The sequence below is a fragment of the Vidua macroura genome, chromosome 6 (assembly GCF_024509145.1).
Source record: "Vidua macroura isolate BioBank_ID:100142 chromosome 6, ASM2450914v1, whole genome shotgun sequence".
Taxonomy (NCBI): Eukaryota; Metazoa; Chordata; class Aves; order Passeriformes; family Viduidae; genus Vidua; species Vidua macroura.
The window spans coordinates 39,584,157-39,607,130 of NC_071576.1; the positions used below are offsets into that span (position 1 = coordinate 39,584,157).

The 22,974-nt window shown below is 43.9% G+C and overlaps 1 protein-coding gene across 4 annotated transcripts; it reads left to right on the top strand.

Moving 5' to 3' along the window:
* The first annotated feature begins 1,975 nt into the window (after positions 1-1,975).
* On the top strand, positions 1,976-22,390 carry SLC39A13 (solute carrier family 39 member 13). 4 transcript variants are annotated; one of them, XM_053980126.1, is made up of 11 exons: positions 1,977-2,060; positions 6,562-6,660; positions 7,857-8,156; positions 8,591-8,704; positions 10,352-10,470; positions 11,722-11,865; positions 17,007-17,096; positions 17,636-17,686; positions 17,923-18,055; positions 18,190-18,289; positions 19,700-22,390. In XM_053980126.1, the coding sequence occupies exons 3-11, from the start codon at positions 7,889-7,891 to the stop codon at positions 19,773-19,775; spliced, it is 1,095 nt and encodes a 364-aa protein (XP_053836101.1). In that variant the 5' UTR covers positions 1,977-2,060; positions 6,562-6,660; positions 7,857-7,888; the 3' UTR covers positions 19,776-22,390. The 4 variants fall into 4 exon arrangements, with proteins under 4 accessions (XP_053836102.1, XP_053836101.1, XP_053836104.1 ...); XM_053980127.1 differs by lacking the exon at positions 6,562-6,660 and having other exon boundaries at positions 1,976-2,060; XM_053980129.1 differs by lacking the exon at positions 11,722-11,865.
* The last annotated feature ends 584 nt before the right edge of the window (positions 22,391-22,974 follow it).

Below are 22,974 nucleotides of genomic sequence, written 5' to 3' on the forward strand. Positions count from 1 at the left end.
GGGCTGTGCATGAGGTGTACCCCATGGCTCTGCCTTCATGGTGCCACTGAACTATAATGGGTTTACTTTACACTGAACTATAATGGGAGCTTCTGGAAAGCTCCCTCAATGCTTTCCATCCAATGATGGAAAGTTCCATCATTGTCCCGCTCCTGCGAGAATGATACAAGAAAACTACAAATGTTGTAAATAAGGGTAAGCATTGGAGACACTCAGGTAAGGACATTAAGGAGGCAAGAGCATCAGTTACAAGTCAGAGAGAACTGAATATATAGTGATTGTTTTGCTAGTCTACCTTTAAAAGTGATCTGTTTTTTGGTTTTGTTTTGTGGTTTGTTTTTTTTTTTTGGTTTGTTTGTTTGTTAGTTTTTTACCCTCAGCTGGGGAAATAATTCAGTAGAGAATACAGAAACTTAAAAGTAATTTTCAGATAAATTATACTGAAGTGATTCTGTGGCTTGGAGGAGTAAGGTGAAGGTCCCAGATTCCTGATTTTTTCGTATGGATCTCTAGGCTATCACTAGAAATTTCACTGCACAGCCACCAATGGTGTAAAAACTCCATTTGATGCACAGAAGCTGACACCTGATGACACGAGGTACAGAGTGAACATTTAATCCAGAATACTTCCTGTGCTGACTTACAGCAAGATGTCATAAAAAAACCAAGAGCCTTGGAGTGAGTTCCTCCAAGGATTGGAGTGAATTGACAAAAGCAAACTCCTACTCATTTCACTGAGACCATGATTCTTGGTGTGGTTTGGTTTACCTGAGGGGTTGCCTGTTGTTACTGTGATAATCACAGCTCTCAGGAAGGCTGAGGATAGCAGTAGGAAGGCAGCTGTGGAACACAAAAACTATACATCATACAATTTGAGAGCAAAATGCTAAATACTTTAAAGTTTGCTTTCAGAATTCAGCTTCCTATATAAACGTTCTACTTGTAAGAAAGAAAGATACAACTTATCTTTAACTGCATTTGCAGCGCAGTAGCCTGGAGGACTGTGCTGCTGTTGCACGAATGCAGAAGGAGTAGCTAAACCATTGCAGGCGACTGCGGCTGACTTAATTCCTAACTCCTGCTCCAGGGCATGACATTGGTATGATGTAATGAGATCGGGTGAAACCGTAGCGAGAAGCACCAACATCAGCACTGCCTTCTTGGGAAATAGGATTCATTCCGAAATCTGGAACGAAAATTAAGTTCTGTGTCTCAGGGAAAATGGTAAGAGATGGAACTTAAAGGTACATCAATACATTTTGGAAAGTGTCTGTATTGGAAACAATACAGGTCCAACCTAGCTTGGCTTGTATAAAGGTAAATATTTATTCTCTTCTGACCTAGTTTCCTAAGCACATGCAGTTTCTGCAAATCTCTGCAAGAACCGCGGGTAACCTTCACCACTAACAGGACACCAGTGCTTAAGGAGCTCTGGTGGTTCACAAGTTATCGTGAAGATTGCAATGAACCTGTGAGGAGGAAGCAAATTTGTTTAAAAGTCATTGTATCTTTCAAAAGCATTTCGAGGCTCAGTCCTCAGCCACACTTTCTTCTGCTCTAACAACTTCCAGAAATTCTGTGCAAACCTCGGTTTCACACTGTGCTTGTCTCTACACATCTGTAGCCCAAAGAATTTATAATCCATTTAGGGAAATTAAAAAATAAAGAAAAAAAAAAAAAATCTCAGCAAGCATGTTCCAGAAGTCCGGGTCTCGCACAGCACGCGTCCCCGCAGCCCGCGCCGGGGATGTGCACAAACACCGCTCCGCCTACGAGTCGCGAGGGGCCGTTTCCCAGGACTTTGTTTCGCCGTGTGGCCGTGCCCGTGCGTAGCCCGGCTCCCGCCCCGCCGCCCCGGCCCGGCCGGACACAGAGGCGGCCGGAAGCGCAGCGCGACGGCGGCGGGTGCCCGGCGGGGCGGCGGCGCTGGAGCCGAGGAGGCCGGGACCGACGTGGCCGGCCGGGGGAGGCGGAGCCGAGGGGCCGCGGGCGGGGCAGGCCCGCGCCGAGCCGCGGCTGGATGGCAGCGGCGGCCCGGGGCACGGCGGCGGTGGCGCACGGTAACTGCGGCTGGCGGTCCGGGGGCGCAGCCGGGGGCGGGGGTGGCCGGGCCACGGCCGGCCGCTGCTGCGGTGCGAGGGGGGACGGCGGGGCCGGGTGCGGCAGCACAGCTCAACTCAACCACGGGCGGCGGGACGGGGTGAGCGGGGGCGGGCAGCGCCACACGCAGCGCAGCCGAGTCCGGCTTTGGAGGGGTCCGGCCCGGCCGAGCGAGGGACAACTTTGGGAAAGACGTGGCGGGGGAGCGCCTGGCGGGGCCGCTGCTGCCGGCAGCCGTGCCCCGGGCCGGCGGGACCGTGGGCTGCCCGCCGCCCGCTCCGGGGCCGCAGCGCCCCTGGGCTCCCGGGGCCGCGTCCCCCCTCGCAGCCCGCCTTTGCCGCAGCTCGCCGGGGAGCGGGGCTGGGCGGCTACCGCTGCGGGCGTGCCCGGGGCTGCGAGCGCAGTCCCCGCGGGACGCAGCCGACAAAGTTTTGGAAGTCCCTCCTCCGGTAGACGATGCCGCGGGGGCGGGCCGGGTCTGCGCGGCCACAGTGGCACAGGGACCCCGGGCGGCAAGTGATGTGCTGCTCCGGAAAGGTGCGTGAGCAGCGTTCATTACTAATTCGCCCCGCGGCAAACATGTCTCGCTTTGCATCGCTCAGCGTTCCTCTAATGGAAAACCCGCGCTGTCTGTCCCATCCGCCGCGATGTGACAGACAGTGACACGAGCGGGCCTGCCGCGTTAATCGCCTGCGGTGAGAGCGGGGCCGGAGCTCGGCCCGGGCTGGGCGAGGGCAGCGGGAGCGGGGCGGTCTGCCCGGCCTGTGCTTCGGGCTGCCACGGAGAGTAAGCTGGGAGGAGAGACGTCCCAGCTAGCCCAGGCGGAATGAAGGCCATTGCCTGGTCCTCAAACTTCCCTCTCATCCTAGGGATGAAAGGATGCAGAATGGGGAAGGAGCCGCAGTCTCCCAAGCTCCCATAGTGGTCAGTCGGTTTCAAATGCCTTACTTGCCAGCTCGTAGTTTTGCTACGGTCTGTAATCTGTTCTGATCTGCGACCCATTGTTTGTAATCCTGTGCATTCCCAACCTTTAGCTGCGCACGCTGTTATTTGCAGAAATGTGCTGAGTGGTTTTTAATGAGAGGGATGGGGCAAAAGGGAAGGGTCCCACCAGAGCAGTGCATTCCTTAGAGATGGGCAGTGATTCAGAGAGAAGGGAGTGCTCAGAGAGTACTGGAGACCTTTTGTGCTTCTGCCGAGGTCAGAGTTTCCAGGAGGAATTCAAAACTCTCCACAGGGGCTAATGGAGGGAGGTGGCTCATGCAGAGTTTTTTTGGCTGAAAATTATGCTTCCTCCCTGGAAAATAACTTTTTCCATTCCATGCAGTACTCTTTTGCAACTGTAAGACCAGGCAACTGGCTTCCAGGGAAAACACTGGTAAAAAAAGCCTTTTATTTTAATTTTTTTCCTTTCAACAACATCTAAAATGTTACTATGTGGCAATGAGCAATTGCATGGAGAGAAGAAATTGTGTGGTCTGAGAAGGCAGAATGTCTAGGAAGAGAGTAATAGCTAGAAGCATGGTCATCATGTCAATGTTTCATTTTCTCTTTTCCAGTAGGTTTTTGCCTTGCCGTTTTAATTTTGTCCATGTTTCCTCAGTCACTGCCTGCTACAGAGGTAGGGGAGGCCCTGGGAGCCTCATGGATCTCCTGGCTTGGTGTGCAGCTTCCTCTGCCCCTGCTCAGGAGCATGTAAATGACAAATTCTCATTTATTTGTTTTTTCTGGGCTGGGAAAAACTAATGGTTATTCCAGTCCTGAGGCCGTTGCAGGATGAGCTGGGCAGACCTGAGTCCTGAGTGCACACACACGTGGTGCTCTGGAGAGGGCTGCCAGTGGTCATGGTCACCAGGCTGTGTATCAAGCACAGCTGGGAGCTGTGATCCCAGACGGAGAATTGTCAAAACTGATAAGTAAATGACCCGCTGGCTATTTTTCTCCCAGAGTTGCTTGCTTTTAAGGATGTGATAAACCCTACTTGAGAAAACACATCTCTAAACCTGCTTATGCCTCTGCTTTGTGACCAGACATGTCTCTGAGAGCCTGCAGTACTTTCTCTAGAAATTTCTCAAGACATTGTCTGTCTGGGTTCCTAAAACAGATGCTGTTGTCTAAAACTAAGGGTAGATATAGACTTCCTCTACCCTTTGCAACTTTTTTGACAGGGTATTATTTTCCTCTTGAGCAGTTTTTTCCCTGTGACTACATCTTCCCTGCTTATTTTCTTCCTCTTAAAGGAAGAAAATATATATTTGCCATAGGGGTAACCAGTTTGAATGTTTGAATTTAGAGACTTTGCTAATGTTCTAATGAGATGGAGAAGCAAAGAGACTGTAGAGATAAAAAGCTGCTTTTTTTTTTTTTTTTGAGCAAGTGGTTATGATGTGTTGGGAATAAGGAAATGCTGGGAATATGCTCTAAGCAATTAGCTGGACACAAAGAGCAGTTCAGGTGTGTCCTGGACAATACACTGAGTTTCTCATAGATGTTTTATAAACATGAGGAATTTATTGCATGAGATATAGGGTTGTTCTTGAGGTATGATGTAATGATGGTCTGGCAACACAAGAGTAAAGAAATGTGCTGCTTTTTCCTCATGTGAGTAATAGCAGAATAAAGACCTGTGGGCCACAGAAAGTTGACCAACACTAATGTGAGTTAGGGGAATCAGTTTTCTATACTGTATACCCATTTGTTTTCCACCACCATCCCCTTTTTGAGGAACCGGATCCCTTTTGTGGCTGGAAGAGCGACATGAAGCCAAGTATGCAAACCTTTTTCAGAGTCCTGGACATGACCTTTGTCCTGTGTGCTACTGCATTTCAGTCTCTAAGACCCTTTCAGGTGTCTCTTGGGACTTTTGTGGGTTTTGAGTGTGGAGAATGAAATGCAAGAAATCGACCTGTTGAATCAGTTGCAGTGTTTAATTTTCCAGATTGATTCTCAAAAGCTGTGACAATGTTACAGAGGAGATTTGTGCTGCTTCCCATCATTGCTGAGCTGTATGTGTGTGTTGCTTCTTCATAGGCATGTATAGTTGCATAAATTCTGATTTATTTTTAGTGCGTTCCTCACAAAGTTCTCAGTCATTTTATAGATCTAATCCTATCATAAAGGACGAGGACATCCATCAGGCCCAGTCCAGGGTTGGAAGAGTTTAGGCCTGAAGGACTTCAAAGAAGGGGTCTAATCTTTGCAATGAAATGGTATCTACATGAGCTGTTTCTTTTTCTCAAAATTAAAAAAAAAAAAGCCAAACCAAAAAAACTCCAACAAAAATAGTGCTGGAGATTCTGCATCCTAGATAACCTGTTTCAGTATATCCCCACTTTGGCACTATATATATTTGTTTCTTCATATTCAGGCTATATCTTGTTTACCATTTGAACTGATGTGGAAGAATCATTGAGTACCTTCCCCCTTTCTTATGACTCTTAATGTATGCAGGCTGTTCTGTTCCTTTGGTGTTATCTTTTTAAGAATAAACACACCCAGGTCCTTTGGTCGTTTTTCCGGGTCATGCTCTCTATACTCTAGTTTTGTTTCTTTCCACAGCAGTGTCTCAGATTTTTGCATGTGTTTTATGAGGAAGAATATGTGGGGCTGGATGTTGTCTGTTGGCTAAAGACTCACCTGTGTGAGACCCACAGTGTGACTACTATTATGTCCCAGGATGATTTTTACCCTTTTTGTAGCAACATAAGCCTGCTGGCTTGGAATTAATTTCTCATTCAGTCTGTGCTTTTTCTTTGTGGCGTGTTGGAATTACTGTTCTGTCATTTCCACTTGATTTCACACCTGCCTCCCCTGCCTTTAGTGTACTGCTTTGTACTGATCTTTACTGAGATTGGTTTGATAGTAGGTTACAGGTAGGTGTGGGGTTCCTGCAGCCAGATCAAAACACTGCAATAAGATGCCCCAAAATCCTAAGCTGGTTTGAACTTGCTGTGTTGAGGGATATTAGTTTTTTTGTTGTAAGAGAAAAATGATAGCATTAATGGTCCTTGCTCAACTAGCCAAGCCAGTGTCTCACTGATTCCTTCTTGCATCCCTGCTCCTGATGCCCATGGTCACTGTGCTTGGAGATTGGTGTTCTCCCTCAGAGAAGCCATGGGACCTGGTCCCTTTATTTCTTTTTGATTGCTTTTGATTGCAGCTTAGCCTTCCTGCAGTGTTTTTGTTCATGGACTGAAACTGGCAAAGGACAATGAGTTTAAAAAAGCAGTTTTTTCCTGCTCGTTTGTTCTGATGCTGTTCACTGGTGGAGTCTGGTGTAAGCATGGAGAGGTGATGCTTCGTGAAGGTGGGGGGGGGGGGGGCAAGGGGCAACACTGCCCTTTTCATCCACAGCCTTAGATTGGCTCCAGCCTCCTGAATTTTGTCTTGAGAATGGCAGGTCCCTTTCTATCTGGCTGTTACTTAATGCTTTGATATCTTTATCAATTTCTTATCTTATAGGTAACTACCAACTGATCATTTAATTTGATCAAGAGTCCTTCAGAGGATTGAAGTTACTGGTGTGTAACTTCTCCCACCTTTTTTTTTCCTTTTATAAAGGTAGGTGAGGCATGATGCTTCTCCAGCCTTCTTGTGGTCTTCCCATACTCCTGTAAATTTTCAGAGATGGTCACTGATGCTTCAGAGATTAGACTGATTTCTTACATGCTTTTGGGTGAATGCTGTTATTACCTCTCAAGAGCTGTTTTGTGAACATTTGTTAGGTCTATCTTTTTCTAACCCACCCTTTCCTCCCATTTCCAAATTATTTTTGCTTGTCACATTTCACTTTTTCTTCTGGAGATTGAAGGAACATTTGTACTTCAGCCTTTACATCATTTGCTTTCTTTCTCTCTTTGTCAATGACTGTAATTATCTTTATTTTTCTCTTCTAACATGCCCTCTTCTCCAGTTTTCTTGTGACTGCAGAGCTCTTACTAACAGCTGTTCTGGTTTTTGCTAAGAGACCATCTAATCCAGTATCCTTCTACAAAAGGATAAAAACAGGACAAGTAGATATGGTATTTTTCAAGTACACTTCCATTCTCCCACTCCTCTCATATCAGGGAATTTCCTGAGTCTAATGTGAGCTGTTTAACCATTAACAATCAATATATTTGTCTTTCTAGTACTTGTCCTGTCTTTAGATAAGTGCATGTAAAATTTTTCATCATTTTTGGAGAGGCGCTATCACACAATTTAACTGCTGATGAAGGGTCATATTTGGGTGTTTTGAAGCTGACCCTCACTGGCTCCACGTGGATGGGTGTCAGCACTTGTGTCTGATGAGATGGTGAATAATCTACCCTGTTCCCCATCTTTTCACCACTCATGATTTTACAGACCTCTGTTATGTTGCCTGTCTTGCATCCTAATTTGTTACAGGGGTGCTGTTCCTTGCCAAAGAGAAGACTTACATGGTAGCATCTCTAGTCAATACCTTTTGCTGAAGCCTTGGGACACTGAAGGGCAAGAACAAGGGTACTTGGAGTCCTTGTCCAGCCCATCTGAAGGGAAATAGTGAAAGCCCGATGCTTTCCCAAGATGTCTCAGTTTCATGCACCCATTGATAAACAGCCTCTTTGTCCTTTAGTGCTGTGTTGAAATCAAGAAGAGTTTCAGGTGTTCCTCATGGGTATTCATACCTGTGCTAAGACATTGAAGGGAGGGCTTGGTGTGGCCAAGGTTGTTCCTCTGGGATGGTGGAACAGAGGGTTGAACATGTTTTCAGGACTTCTTTTCCCTTATCTTTTCAGAGATTGGCCAGCCCGGCTGAGACCACTTAGCAATGACAAAACAAAAACTCCTGCTTGATGGGACGCTCTCCATATTTCTGATCGTGGCCTGTGAAGCTCAGCAGCTCCCGAGGAGTCATGTTGCTGCTAGTTCTGGTTCTCTATGTGACAAGGAGGCAGAGTCTTGGGGACAGCTGTTCAGCAGCGAGCGGCTGGACGCTTGGATCTGTTCCCTCATCGGTTCCTTCATGGTGGGGCTGAGTGGGGTCTTCCCCTTGCTGGTGATCCCCCTTGAGACGGGAGCCGCACTGCGCTCCGAAGGTGAATCTGCCAACTGCATTGGCCTTTCTGAAGCCTCCTGTCCTGGGATGTGACAGCAGCACAGTGGTGAACAGGACCTTGTCACAGAAATGTTGTTCACTAAAATAGAAAGTCTGTTTTCGGTGCTTTAATCCATGCCTGTGAATTTGAAAGGGAAACCTTTGACAAATATAAGCCCTGGATGGAGCTTGTACAAAGAGTACTGTTTTTCACCCTGCATGGTTCAGGACCCTCCCAGACACTACTGTCCCAGCCAAGTGGTGTAAGGGCTTTTTCTTGCACTCCATTTGGTTTGTTCTCTCTCCTTCGAAAGCTTGCTTTGCAGATGCTTCAAGTTTGGGTTTCTTTACGCAAAATCTCAGCTGGAGATGTTTTGGTTCCTGGCTGAGTAGTGATCAGTTTTTTTCTTCGTTTCTTCTGTTTTTTTTTTTTAGCTGGGTCACACCGTTTAAAGCAGTTGTTGAGTTTTGCAATTGGTGGACTGCTGGGAAATGTGTTTCTCCACCTGCTTCCTGAAGCCTGGGCCTACACATGCAGTGCAACAACAGGTATGAAAGCCTGATGTGCCTGGAAGCAGTTTGTGCTGTGCCTGTTTTGAGTCTGTTCCGCCTTGAAAGCCTAAGACCAGCCAGTCTGGGTCAGCCCAAAAACTGGCCTAGGCTGGTATCCTTTTTCAAGTGATTTATAAAAGCAAATGCCTAGGGAAGGATGTGAGAATAAAAAAAAACACACATGTAATACTTGATCTTTGTACTCAGCAATCCTCCAAAGACTTTGAAATTAGAGGCTTCCTCAGTTGGCCATGGTTTCTTTATGTTTAGTAACTTGGAATGGTTTTCTTGTTTATCGACTTTTTCTATCATTCCTTGGACTCCTGTAAATCTCTGTTGATTTTCCTTTGTCCCTTCTGTAAGGAAAGGGAATTGCTTCTTTAACCTGATGGGAGGTTATGGTTGTGTATGTGGTCTGGTACATGAACATGTTCACCGTCTTATTTGGGGATCAGGTGCACCTTTTTTACAAATCTGTCCCTGTAACAATGTTACTCCTAGAACGTCTTTCTTGGCACTAACTGGGGCCCCTCTGTTGGATGCTTTGATTTATGGGAGCTCATGTGTTGCAGTTCTTGCTCCATGAGAAATCATGGAATATTGTCTATAGAGCCACAATTAAGATTGGAGGGTAGGGCAGGGGAAGAAAAAGGAAATGGAGGTGTAAGAAACTTGTGTTTGCCAGCAAACTAAGCACTGGGCTGGTATAGACCTTTTGGTATCAGTGTAGCTTCTTCATCCCTCAAATAGCCAGGGTTGCTGGAAACCTGTAATGTTTGTATCTATCTGCTTCAGCAAACTGGTGTCATAGATGGCAAGTGCTGCTGCATCCCACCTGTTGAGAAACCAAGAAGTCATTTTTCTGCTGAAAATGTGAGAGAGGGAAGATGATGCCCTGGCTTTCCCAGACTTTCTTGCACCTATGTACTGGGGTTTCAAATCTGCCGGGCCTTTAGTCCTTTTCTTCATCACAGCTCTAGCACTATCAGCAGAACTTCCTGTACTTTTTTTCACCCTTTCTACAGTGTTTCCCAAATTACTCTGTCTTCCTGCTCAAGCTTGTTTGCTTCTGCCAGACTGTCCTGAAGTGTAAAGGTTTCCTTGACCCATGTAAGTCCTGTTACAGTAGAGCTGTTCTTCCATTGCAATGTAATTTCTATTTCTGGCAGTGAGGCTGAATGGATTATCTCACAAGCTTGACTGTAATTGAAAAGAAAGTTTATAGCTTTGGGCATAATAACTTACTGAGGTGTGGCAGAAAGGAGAAGGTGAGTTTGTAACTCCACCAATGGCAGATTTCTTGTCAGGGCTTGCTGCTCAGTAGGTACAGCTGCTGGATTTTTGTTGATACAATAATTCACTTGCCTCTGGAGCTCAGGGAAGTTCCCAGTGTTGTCAGGAAATATTCTGGGTTGAGCTGATGTGGAAAAAGGGATGGTAGCTCTTACTCTGAGTGTCTCGAGTTGATGATATCTGTTAGATCAAGAATGAGCAAGTTAAACTAATCTGTTTTGAGATGTGTTTGCTCCTCCTACATCGCAGGGAGTTTTTCCACTGTTGTTTTTTTTTTTTTTTTTTGTCTTGGAACGGCATGAAAAACTATGTATTTAATAGAGACATGAAGATTTCTCTTTTGTCCTTCAGGAGAAGGGCAGAGCTTTCAGCAGCAGAAGCTTCTGGGTCTCTGGGTGATCATTGGTTTCCTGACCTTCCTGGTGCTAGAGAAGATCTTCCTAGAGAAAGAGGAGGAATATCCTGGTGTGGTAAGTTAGCAGTCTGAGATGAGGGAGTGCTCTTATATTTGTAGCTCTGTACTAAATACCTCATGGGCCCTATCTGACAGTGTCAGGAAATTATCCTGTAGCTGTGAGTACCTTGTCATTTCCCTTTGGGAGATTTTTGCCACTTTTTTGCTACTGGTCTGTAGGAGTAGGTTTCATCTTCAGGCTTTTGTTTTGTGGTTTTAACTGAGATTTCTCACTTCTGGTTTGGTTTTGTTCTTTATGTGGTAAGTGTAAAAGAGAGCTCCTGTTCTGTGGGGGCTGGGAGCTGGAGGACTCTGCAAATCAGACTTTTGCTCAAGTAAGCTTTGAGGAGTGACAGCTTGCTGATGCATGTTCCATGGGCCCATCGTGACATTCTCTTTCTGGGTCCTCAGTCAGGACAAAGACCAGTCTTCTTGAAGATGTTTCTTCTTGGTTATGTCCTGGACCAGATGTTTGTTTGGCTGACTTTGTGTGGTAGAAGGGATTTATAACTGGCTAGGTAATCCTAAGTTCAAAGGAGTCACCCAGCTGCAAAGGGGAGATGTAGATGAGGTAGCAGAAGGTAATTCCAAGACAGAAGAGAGCACCTAGTCTTCAGACATCTGCACAACTCCTAGTTGCAGCTCCTTTAGACTGTTCAGTCCTTGCTGTGCCATGACTTTTGAGAGGTGAAACTGCAGGTCAGGCACTACATAAGAGCGATTAGCTGTTAATTTTTACTCAATGTGAGACTTTAATGCCCGAAAGGAACTTCATCTTCTCATTTAGAGAGAGGCTGAAATTCTAGACAAATACCTGATTGTTTGGAAGATGATGATCCCAGCTATAGAATAATTCCGTAGACTTAGTTGTTCTGATGCACTGGGGAGAGCAAGAGTCTTTTCCCCATCTCCTGCCGAGATGGAGTTGTATTTCTCTGGGTAGCAGCTACTAACAGGAGGCACAGGAGGCACAGGCTCAGTCCTTTATCTTTCTAGTGGAAAGCCAAGTTCATGCCAAGGGGCTGTGACTCCAATTCCTCCTCTTTCTATTTCTCTTGAGGATTGGGAGGTCTTAGCTCTTGTTATCTTTCAGGACAGATGTCACAATGTTCTCTGATTCTGTCTCATTTCTGGCAGTTGTTATTAAACTGGGGTGTCAAAGCTGCTGAGTCACATTGTAAGGACAAAAGGATTAAGGGTGAAGGTTGGATTTCTGATCCTGATTCATGCTTACTCTTCATTGACAAGTCTGTTTCCCCTAATTTAGGATTGTGATTCCAAAGCACCATCTGGAAAGATTCCCAATGGAAGTGGCTGCCCCCTGCCAAAGGGGTCCTCTCGGTCCCAAAGAGCACGAGCTCAGTGTAATGGCTCCTCTCTCCAGTCTGGTCCAAAAAACAACAGAATCAAAGTAAGAGGCCCACAGACTCACCTTCACTTGTTAGTCAGGTATTGTCTGTGGAAAGACTGTGCTTGAATGGAGAACTCAACATCTGAGTTGTGCTTAATTTTGCTCAGTCAAAGTGTGTCCTGGTCACAGCAGGGAGGAAATAGAAGACTCGGAGAAAATCTATGCTGCAGCTTATGTGGAAGAGGCAAAGTCAATATTATAAAGGCACAACTCCGATGATGTGTGTTTTGGCTGAATTCTGATAACAAAATACAGAATTTTTATGTTTTGTTACTCTATATTTTATAGTCAATATGTCTTTTTTTTGCTTAATTTTTTTGCACCATGATTTCTCTGTTCTCCACTGCCTGCATTGTACCAATTCTGAGCTGCACTTTTCCTTTTAAGGCACCTTTTGGAAGTGTTTTGACACCTTTAGGAAGTGTGTTGAAGCTACCCAGTGTAGAATTTAAAAGTTCGGTTTCTCAGTTTATCAGTTTACCTGCTGCCAAAGAGGATTCTTGTCCACTTCTGTCTCCAAACCTGTATTTCCCATCACTTCCTTTGCACTGGATCTCATCTGACCTCACAGTGAGCCTATTCAGGGAGCTAAACAGGCAAAGAATTTGCTTGTCTACACCCACACACCCACCTCCCACCCCCTGGTCTATTTCTCTCCTAACTTCTTGAATCAGCTTGGCATGCAGACAGGCAGCCTGTAGTGCTGGGATAAGGGAGATCAGCAGGCTTATAGGACTGGAGATGGAGGAAGAGTCCTGCACCATGGGGAAGTGGATAACCTTTACATTGGCTTTACTTCCTGTTCCATGTTACTATCTTTGTATTGTGGAAAACCCTTTTCTAGATGAACATTACAAGAGAGAGAGTAAACAACCACTTTGGTGAAGGAGGACCTGCAATTTGAGTTTGAAAGCCCATAAAAATGTGCAAGATTGTATGAGAGTAACTATGGGCAAAAAGTGTGCTTGCATGAAGTAGCCCAAAGTTGGATATGTGGTCAGGCAGAGGCTCTTCAGTCTTTCTATTTTAAATCTGTTTTGCTGTAACTTTATAACTCTTCCTACAGAACATGAAAGTTATGCTGAGGTCACTGAGTATTTTTACATCTGTCACATTCATGTAATTTGTACATAACACTGCACAAACTGCAAGGTGCCACGTGGATGTTTCTAGAGGTAATAGTAGTGAAGACACCAATATTACTGCGTTATGAAACATTGTGCTCTAATTTTGGAAGGGTTTATATAAGGAACTATAGACTACTGATTTCAAGTAGAAATGAAACACAGGTAGGGATACAGTTGCTCAGGAATACATAAAATAATAATGTAATTAATGCTAATTGATATGATTTTATATAAGATGAATTCTTATCAACGAGACATTTTTCCTGCCTCTTATTCAGGCATAAAATTGTTTAATAAAGGTCATGACAAATGTATGTAAAACAACTTTCTCCCCCATTCTAATCAACTTTGCTAATATTAGCTGTGTTAAAAATCTGTTATTCTATGTTATAAAATGGGACTAGTTTAATGCAGGCCCCCTCAAATCTGTTTGGGTTATGATTTTTCTAAGTTATTATTTATAAAAATAGTATATCTTCACATTTGCAGGTACTGTGTTACATAAATGGCACATTGTGACTGCATGAAGTCAGCAATAGCAGCTAAACTGAGTAACTTCATCAGAAAAAAGTGCTGAATTTTTTAACAGGTTTTGATACATGCAATTATAAGGAATAGATTAAGAAGTATCTCAGATCATATTTACAAGATAGGGATAGTTTCTAGTCAGTGCCTTGGAAAAACACATGAGGATTACAGTAGGAAATTGTCTGAACACATTCTTCCCTCATGGTGCTACAGACAGGATGGGTGAGTAGGAAATAATATGTAAGAGGAGAGGTGAGTTCCTCATTCTGTATAGCAGTAGTGAAACAGCTATCTGGCTTTTTCCAGTAGTGCTATTCCAAATATCCAAAATACTACTAATAATTTGTAAAAGAGCCCAGAAAGAGATGAAATAATACTTTTAAGTTTGCAGTACATAATAAGTGGCTTTCTTTAGTTTAGCTCTGTAGTCATGGCAGATCAAGGGTAACTTAGAGTATACAAATGCCCATGTTAGAGGAATGACTAAATTTGAATAGTTGCAGCTATAGCAAACAGTAGTAAACTAGAACTTAGAGATAACTCTCTGAGGGTAACTTGCCAGTGGGCCAACTTGCCTTAGAGATAGCAGATGTTTTTGTCACTTGTGAGCTGTAAGCTGTGGTTTAAGCTGCTCTCTACAGAGTACATGATAGCTTAAGAAACAATTAAATTTGTGCATAAATTAAGTTCTTTCAGTTGTATTACGTGGAAGGTGTAGACAACCATGGAGAGCCCTTCTAGCTTTTAAATCCTAACACATCTGTTCAATTTTACAGATGGTTGTTGATATGCATGAATTAGAAACTTAATGGGTGTAGTTTTAACTTTTTACCTTCTGATCTTTTAATCTGAATATTTTAATAGTCTTCCTGGTAGGGTGGAAATTATCAAACCTACCAAGATACTCCTGCGTTGTTAGCCTGTTTCCTTAGGCAACAACATAAGCAGTCATTCCATCTGTCTGTCCATCTGTTCTGCCCTTCATTTTCAATAACTTTTGAACCCATAATTAATTTTCCTTGAGTTCAAGAGAGGATAGGAGTCTTGAGGGTGATCAGATTTCTGCAAGTTCCATAAAAATCAGCATGACAGTAGAGGGGGAAGACTAAAGGGATGCCCTGTTGAAAGCCATAACTGGAACTGGGGGCCACATGCTGCCTGGCTGCAGCTGATGTGCCTGGCTGCAGCTGGGACAGAGCTGCTGTGCAATGTGTACTGGGCAGGGCACGTGCAGGGAACTGGTGTTGCTGGGAGTGAACAGAGCAGGTACTTGTGAAGGAAAGAGTGAAATCCATAGCATGACAGATTTTCTTGGTTCTATTCACTCAGAAACCCCTGTTTCTTCAGCAAGCAAAAAGGGAAAGATACTATTTAAATGAACAAAGTCACCCTTCAGGACTTAATTATTAGTAAGTTGTAGTGAGCTGACTGTTGCCCACGTATATATATTAGAACTTCTGCTTTTTAGCTGCTGCTAGAATTTGTCCTAGCTTGAAAATGGCAGATGGGAGGTTTCCTTTGCATGCAAACATAAATCAGTTCTGTCCCTCATTGCAGCCTTTATTCCCTCAACAGGTAAAAACATTGTGTTTGGTACTTTTGCCTTGCTTATTCTTTCTTTCTCCCTGTGGCACATGGGGTCCTGGTAGATTTGTGAAAGTATGTTTTGTTACACAGTGACATTAATTCTGAAGCATGAACATAAACACTTCATCTGCCTGTGCTCTTTATGAGCAACGAGAACATCCTATTAGGGATTTGCAGAATGTAAATGTCAGAGGCTCATAACTGTCAAATCAACCCAATTTATTTCTGAGCACTCCAAAGCTTTGCTTCTTTCAGTGACAGCTTTTGCCCAAGCCACTGACAACAAAAAGTCATAATGTTTTAATCATGAAGTCTATTTTTTCTCTATATGGTGGTATGGGAAAGCATTTTTATGTAAAACTTCTGTGAATAATTATTATTATCCTGTGGGGTAAACACCATCACGTAAAAAAACAACATGAAAAGGAGAATTTTAGTCATATTTGACTGTCTAGGAATGAGAGTATGAAGAATGAGAAGTAAAACTGTTGCATTTTTGTGTCTTCCTGCATGCATTTATTTGGGTTTCCTTTCTTACAAAAACATGCAGGGATCTTTTTTGCCTTCAATGTGGAGATGTTACTTAGCTTATTACTTAAAAGTGGGATAGGCTTTGCTTAATTCTTAGTTTTTGTATTTAATTGTCAGTGCACTTTAAAAAATTTAAAGGCTACAAAGGTGCCCCAAGATAGTGCAGTAAAAGTGCCCTGCAGAAAGGTGGTGCTTTGGGGAGAAAGATTTGACAGAAGGCTCCTGAGCTGTGGCATGCAACTGACAAAGATGCCCCAAGCAGACTTGATAGAAACAGAGAAGAGCACAAGACCAAAAATAGCTGATGAAGTCCATCAGCACTTGTGGTTGTCCGGCTGAACTTTGGCATCTGATACTGTGGTGAAGTAAGAGGTTAATGTTTCCCAGTTTCCAGACAGTGTCTCCACTCACTGGACACTACCCTGTATCTGGAGTTCTTGCAGTCCAGAGATGGCCTGATATACCTGGTTTGATAATAATTTAAACTGAAGTGCCATATAGTGAACTGCAGTATCTCAGGACCAACATGCAGTAGTTTTTGTTAAATATGATGGAAAAATCCCCAAAAACCTGTGAGCTAAAGAGCTGGGGTGGTACCCTTGTAAATGACTTTAGGTCAAATACGCAGATTTTGTCAGGAGATGACCTGAGTTAGGATGATGGGGAATTTTAACTTGTAGATGGACTTGTGAGGAAGACAGTTGCATTATGCTTATAATGTTAAGAAATGTGTTTATATGCAAATGCTGATACATGCTATCCAGCCTTCTAGTAGGTGTTTTTTTGGTGACTGTCATCACTATCTTCTCTTTTGATTTTTTGTTAAGGGAAAGCAAACCCACAAGCATGAACTTTTTTGGTACAATGTTCGAAGATTTATTTAGTTAGAGAAAGCAATTCCAGCAGCATTTGTTCTGTTGCATTGTTCTTGCCAGCTTTTGAAGAGGAGATATTTAACAGTTGGATATTAAAGTACATGAGTTGAAAACAAGATCAAGTCATACTTGAATCCAGTCACCTGTGTAAATCAGTCAGTGTTACCTAAAATTGGTTTGACTGCTTTTTGGCTTTCTTCTTCTTTTTTTTTTTTTTTTTTTCTTTTTCTGTTTCTAGAGCTCTTCATCTTTTGCATACAGTAATTATTCTAATCTCAGACAATACTTGCCTACCCTAAAACTTAGTTTACTCTAAAACCAGAAATTACATTTAATTCGTACTCAAGCAGTGACAGTTCAAGATTTTCAGCAGAAGCATTGTGCTCTGTCCTTTCCCATCTGACGTGGGACTGCATAACCCATGTCTAAGCCGTGTGCTTTTTTATCTTCTTACATCTCTTCCTTTATCAGGGGTTCTTTCTTCTCTTTACAGATTAGTGGATACCTCAATCTGCTGGCCAACACCATTGATAACTTCACACACGGCCTGGCAGTAGCAGCCAGCTTCCTGGTTAGCAAAAAGGTAAGGTTCTGTCCCAGCTGTGTACTGAAATGAAGAGGCCTTGTCTCAAGTATGATACAACGTGCAGAACAGCCAAAAATGCAAGGAGTTCCTTCCTATTTGCTGGAATTTTCTGAGAAAATGCAGGCTACAGTAAAACCCAAACCTATCCTGATCCTCTGATGCAGAGCTTCTTTGAATCTGGGACACATTAGTCATTTGTACTGGCATTAGGGGATGGATTAGCTCATCTACCCTCATCTACTCAAAAGGCAGTCCAGAAATAACATGATGAGGATGGTCACCTCAGAAACTGGGACATAGACAAGGCAGAGACATTTATTACATTTTTGCTTTGGTCTTCAACACTGATGATGGGTTATGGGGTCCCCATTGCCCTGATCTGGAGCACCATGACTGTGAGAATTATAAACTCCCAGTCAACCCTGCACTGATGTGGTATCTGCTGCTCCAGCTGGATCCCTGTAATTATATGGGACCTGATGAGATTCAGCCAAGAATAGTGGGATTGTTTCCTAATCACTTTCTCTCTGCTGCAGGTTGGGTTCCTAACCACAATGGCCATTCTCCTGCATGAAATCCCACATGAGGTGAGAGGGCTTTGTATCCTGCCATTGTGAGGGGGATTACAATGTGCTTCATTTACTAAGAGGAGGTCTGGGTCTGGTTAACATCTTCTTGTCTTCTTGAAGGCTACTCCCTCTGGGGAGACTGACAGCATTGAAAACCAGGAACAGTCTTGAAGCACTGGCCTTGTTGTGAATGACCTTTGTAAGTGAGAAATTAGTATTCAAGTTCATTAACTGTCAGCTCTTGGTTTTCTTAGGTTGGAGACTTTGCAATCCTACTTCGGGCTGGCTTTGACCGCTGGAGCGCAGCCAAGATGCAGCTTTCCACAGCTCTGGGGGGAATTCTAGGAGCCTGCTTTGCAATATGTGCTCAGTCACCAAAAGGAGCAGGTAAGGCTCCCTGGGACCTCTGTAGAAATGGGGGAGGAGGTAGTGCTTGTCATCCTTCTGTATCTTCTTTCCCTTCTGTGTTGTGTCCCAGGGCTCTGTCTCAGTAATAACTGAAGCTTTCTCTATTTGTGCAGGAGAAACAGTAGCCTGGATTCTCCCTTTCACTTCTGGAGGATTTCTGTACATTGCCTTGGTAAATGTTGTGCCTGATCTCCTGGAGGAAAAGAATCCTTGGTAAGTGCTCCCTCCTGTTCTTTCCTCTTCTGGAAGTGTGTGAATGCCAGCTTTCCAAATCCTATGGACAAGGCTGGAATCAAAATAGACTGCTTGCTATCTATTGCATTTGTGGGACTACAAAGACCCTCTATAAATGAGAACTTTCACCTGGGTGAGTCCCAGAGATTGTGCTGGCACAGTATGCAGCAGGGCCAACTAGATCAAGTTCCTGGGAAACATGTCCAGTAAGGACACCACTTTCCAGTTTGTGTTTTCAGCTTCCAGTACATACTGGTGTAGGGACTGTCTGAACCAGGGCCCCACAGAGGTGTGTATGTCTGATAACCACATGTGAATCTGTCCTTCCATGCTTCTCTCATCCCTTTCTGACCCTATCCATTAATTCTCACCTCTGCAACCTCCTTTTGGCAGCAGTTTGCAGAGTTTGACTGTACTGTGTTAAGTGATGCTTATTTTTTTGGTTTTTACACTCTTGCGTATTGATTTTTTATTTTTAAATCACTGTGTTGCTGTGTGAGTAGAAAAATAATATTTTCTTCTCTTTATCAGTCAGCATTTCATAGCCTGTCATTGTATTCCACCTCAGACATCTCTCTTCTGCACTGGTGTATATATTCTAATGTATTTGGGTTTCTCTCGTGTATTATTTTAGTTTCTTGCCGTCTAATTAAGGCTGTAGCAGGTCCAAATCCAGCTATTCCACAGCAAAGGCCTTCTCACATCTGTTGGCAGAGCTGCTCCTGAATGTTCCCTCCTATTTTAGTTGTAATAAGACAAGTAACTTTAGTAGTTTAAATAAGATGCCTTGGTTCACCTAGTTAATTTTGACTGAAACAGTGCTCAAAAAACCAACTCAGTTCTTTCTGAGGAGGTAGGAACTTTTTGTGGAGAAATGTTAATTTGGGTTGGTAACCTCTTGTGTTGGCAGAGGTTGCTGGTAGAATATGCAGAAGTGGGAGGCACACAGTCACTTAAATCCAACATAAACCTGAGATAGTGCTAAAAGAATGGCCAATTTTTTTTTTTTCTGTAACTGTAGTTGTTAGCTGGATGAGGTCCCTAAAGTGTCTGTGCACATGCTGCATAAAGGCTGGTTTCCTCGTGAGTGAAAGGACATGAATATGTATCATGAATATCAAGCTGCATGACTGAATCAGCTTGAATTGTTTTGGAAGCCTGGAGTTTGGCCTTGCAGCTGAGTGGAATAAGTCCATGCCAGTTTATAGACAACTCCTTTGCTTCGGGTGCTGGGAAGGTCTTCTCATCTGTGTTAGTGACTTCATACAGCTGTTGTGCTCTCCACGTGGTAAATTTGGAAGGGCAAAGAACAAATCATTGGAGAGCTCTGTGCAGCTGCCTATGGAGATTGGTTTATGGCTCCTCCTAATTTTGCTGTTTCTTTCCCAGGAATTCCCTGCAGCAAATTCTGCTCCTGTGTACGGGCATTACAGTCATGGTGCTACTCGCGCTCACAATTGAGTGACCTCTGCGCAGACCTCATGATGCCTCCCAGAGCCACCACAGTGACTCTGAGCTTTACAAAGCAATAAGGAACACTAATGTTACTTCCCACGTGTGTGCGCACAGATCTGGCTGCTAGTATGAGAAGCGGGTGACAGAGAGGTCTGGTTGTGCAAGACTTCATTCCCTGGCTCTCCTATCCCTGTTCTGCTAAATTCCACACATGAGGGCTTCTGTTCTTTTTTTGCTTGGTTGGTTTTTACAGAGCAAAAGATACACTGGGCAGAAACAAACTGAACAACTGCTCCACTGTGAGTGAATGATGTTTCATTCGGTTCATTCTGATGGAACTGCACCTCCCAAGCTCTTGTGTGAAAACAACAGAGGTGAATCCTGTAGCTGATGAAGATAAAGGATTTTTCCTACTACTTTAAGGGGGCTGGAGGCAGAACAGGCATGACAAAGCTTTAACCAGAACCCCCTACCTATGAGAAGTTGATGGTGCTATGAGATAGAGGGGAAGAGACCCTTTCCAACTTGATCTCCAGCTGTTCATTGACACCACTTGTTCCAAAAGGTAGCATTGGCCTCAGCAGTCCAGCTCTTTTGGTCTATTTTGTTTACATTGAAATTGAGCCAAAAGCTTGAGGCATTTTAGGGTAGGTCACTAAAATTAAATGACTCAGCTTGGAGATTAATTGCTTCAGCCCTAAGCACTCCAGTAGCCAGCACAGCCCAGCTGTTTATCTGATAAATGATCAGTAAATGTTTCTTCAGTTGCCAACTACCAGCTCGCTCATGTCTGGAGGGAAAGCCATGTAGCTGTTGTGACTGAGTTCCCTCTCCTCATAACCATTAGTTGAACATGCCTCTGAGCCTGCTTGTGAGACCTGATTCATGCACCATCTGCCCCACACCATGTTTCAGAGCTTTCTTGAGGTGTAGCATGTTAGACCTGCCCAGCATGCTACAGCACCCCTAGACTGTCATGGCAGAGGTGCTTGAACACTACAGCCTGGTCAGCAACTGATAAGTCCTGGTTAGCTTTTCCTCTGTTCAGAGTAGACGATTAAAGAGCATGCTGTAGATGGCAGCCTATTTCTGGGGTTCTTACCTCACAGTGGAGTTCATCTGTTGAGGACGAATGAATAAGAAAAAATAGTGACAGCTTTTAGATGGGAAGGTTGAAACTGCTGGTGAAAGTATTTTTAAGTAAGGTGAGAAAGGGATATGAAAGGGTGACAATATGTATGCTTTAAGAGGAGTTTTCTGTAATGTGATGCCTGGGATAAAACCTTTGGCAATTTGAGACTAATAAAAAGAAATAAAATTTCTAGTGCTTTCCTCCATCCCAGCTCACAGGGCTGACCAGGCCATAATTCCACAGGGATGTTTTATTGCCATGGAGATGCGCACAATTAATAGGTCATCCCTTTTGCAGAACTTTGCTTTGCTTAAATTTGTTTAAAAACAGGTCTAATTGAACTAAGAGAGTCACTGAACGCAAAACAGGTGCCACAGTGTGATTTACACCAACTTAGCTCAGTCTTATAACAGCTTTTGTGAAGCAGTACAGCTCTCCAGTCTGCCCAAGACCTTACCAAGAGGACTTGTGCCTTGAGAGGGTGATTTGGGTCAGAGCAGCAAGGCAGGTATACTGCCCACAGCAGAGGCATTACTTCCCTAAGAGATTCCTGAACTGTTGACACAGTTCTTTTTTATGACAGCTCCTGTCCTACTTTTCAGTGACTGCTGAGAGCTATGCTTGCAGTTCTGTCTACCCAGGAACTGCTGTCTGAAATTTTTTCAGCTTTCCTTTCCCTGGACTTACATTAGTAACTAGTTTCACTGCAATGAGGAGAGAGGCTTAGTGCAATTGTTTATTCCTCTTTTACAAATTTGCCTTCCTGTGCCAACTACTCTCTCCATCATTCAACTGTCGTGAGGTCTGAAGGTAGCATCAATTTCCTGCTTTCCTGGAAGGATGATTAATCCAGGTAGCCTGCAGGGACTGGGGGAGCATGCCGACCCTCTGGTTCTAGCTTTGGGGGTTCCTTCTGCCCAGGGACTGCAGCTAAGCAGACCCTTTAACAGAGCTCTGGAGGAAGCAAGCTTGCACAGAAAGTTATGCCTGCTGTTTCTCAAGATGTCTTTCCCAAAATAAGGCTGGCATTTAAGTTGAGGCATTGCCAGGTGAGTGCCCATGAGTTGGCGTTGTTGCATCAGCACTGAGCCTTGCCAAGACTGAAAACTACAGTCAGGATTTTATACTCAGCGTTCAGGAATGTGAAGTGGATGACACTGAACAAAGAATTTCTGAGCTGTTTTTCTTGGCTGCTATCACAGGCATGGATAGTCTGTGGTTCTTGGGAAGATACCCTGGTAGGAGGTAGCATGGGGCTTGTGGGAGGGAGAGGTTCAATAGACTTCTACTGCGTCAGCCCTTGGGCTGAGGATTGAGAGCCTTGGGAGGAGATGGAGCATCACTCCACCACATTCGTCACTTTTGGAAATGCAGAGAGAATTGTATTTTCTAGCTCTATTTTTTCAGCTGCTCTTATGCATTTTCCCCCTTCATCTGTATTGGCCTGCTCTGCATGGAGACAATAGAGATGAAATAAATGGTTTTCCATGTCAGGTTGTGTTGTTGGGTTATTTTATTTGATTGGTTTAGGCTTTTTTTTTAAGTTTCTACTTTCCTTTGATTTAAAAATTCAATTTAAATTCCATTTGAATTACACAGACATATCTCTGGGTTAGTCTAGAGTAGTTTGGACTCTGGGTTGCTGTCAGACTTTCCCCAGACTTTCACAGTTGAAAGAAAAAGTTCTATTCCAATTTCTTCCTTCTGCTGCCATGGAACTGTTGTCCAGGAGCAGTGTGGTAGAATTATAATTCTTGAACTGCTGCTCTGGGTTCTCTGAAAAGCATCACCAAATAAATTTCTCCTCTTTCAGGGGGGAGCTTGCATGGTAACTTGACTGTTCAGAGAGTTTTGTAATCATACTTGACTGTAATAGGTTATTTTTTAAAATCAAAAAGCCTCAAGGCCTGTCTGGTTTCAGTTCACACTAAGCTGGATACCTGCCATGTCACATCCATATGACAAAGGTGCCATCATGAAAGGTTGTGTGTTCCACTTGCCCTGAAAGGACTAAAAGGAAATTCTTTACCCTTCAAAAACATGGGTTCAGAAAATGTCTTATCCTACCCTTCATTTG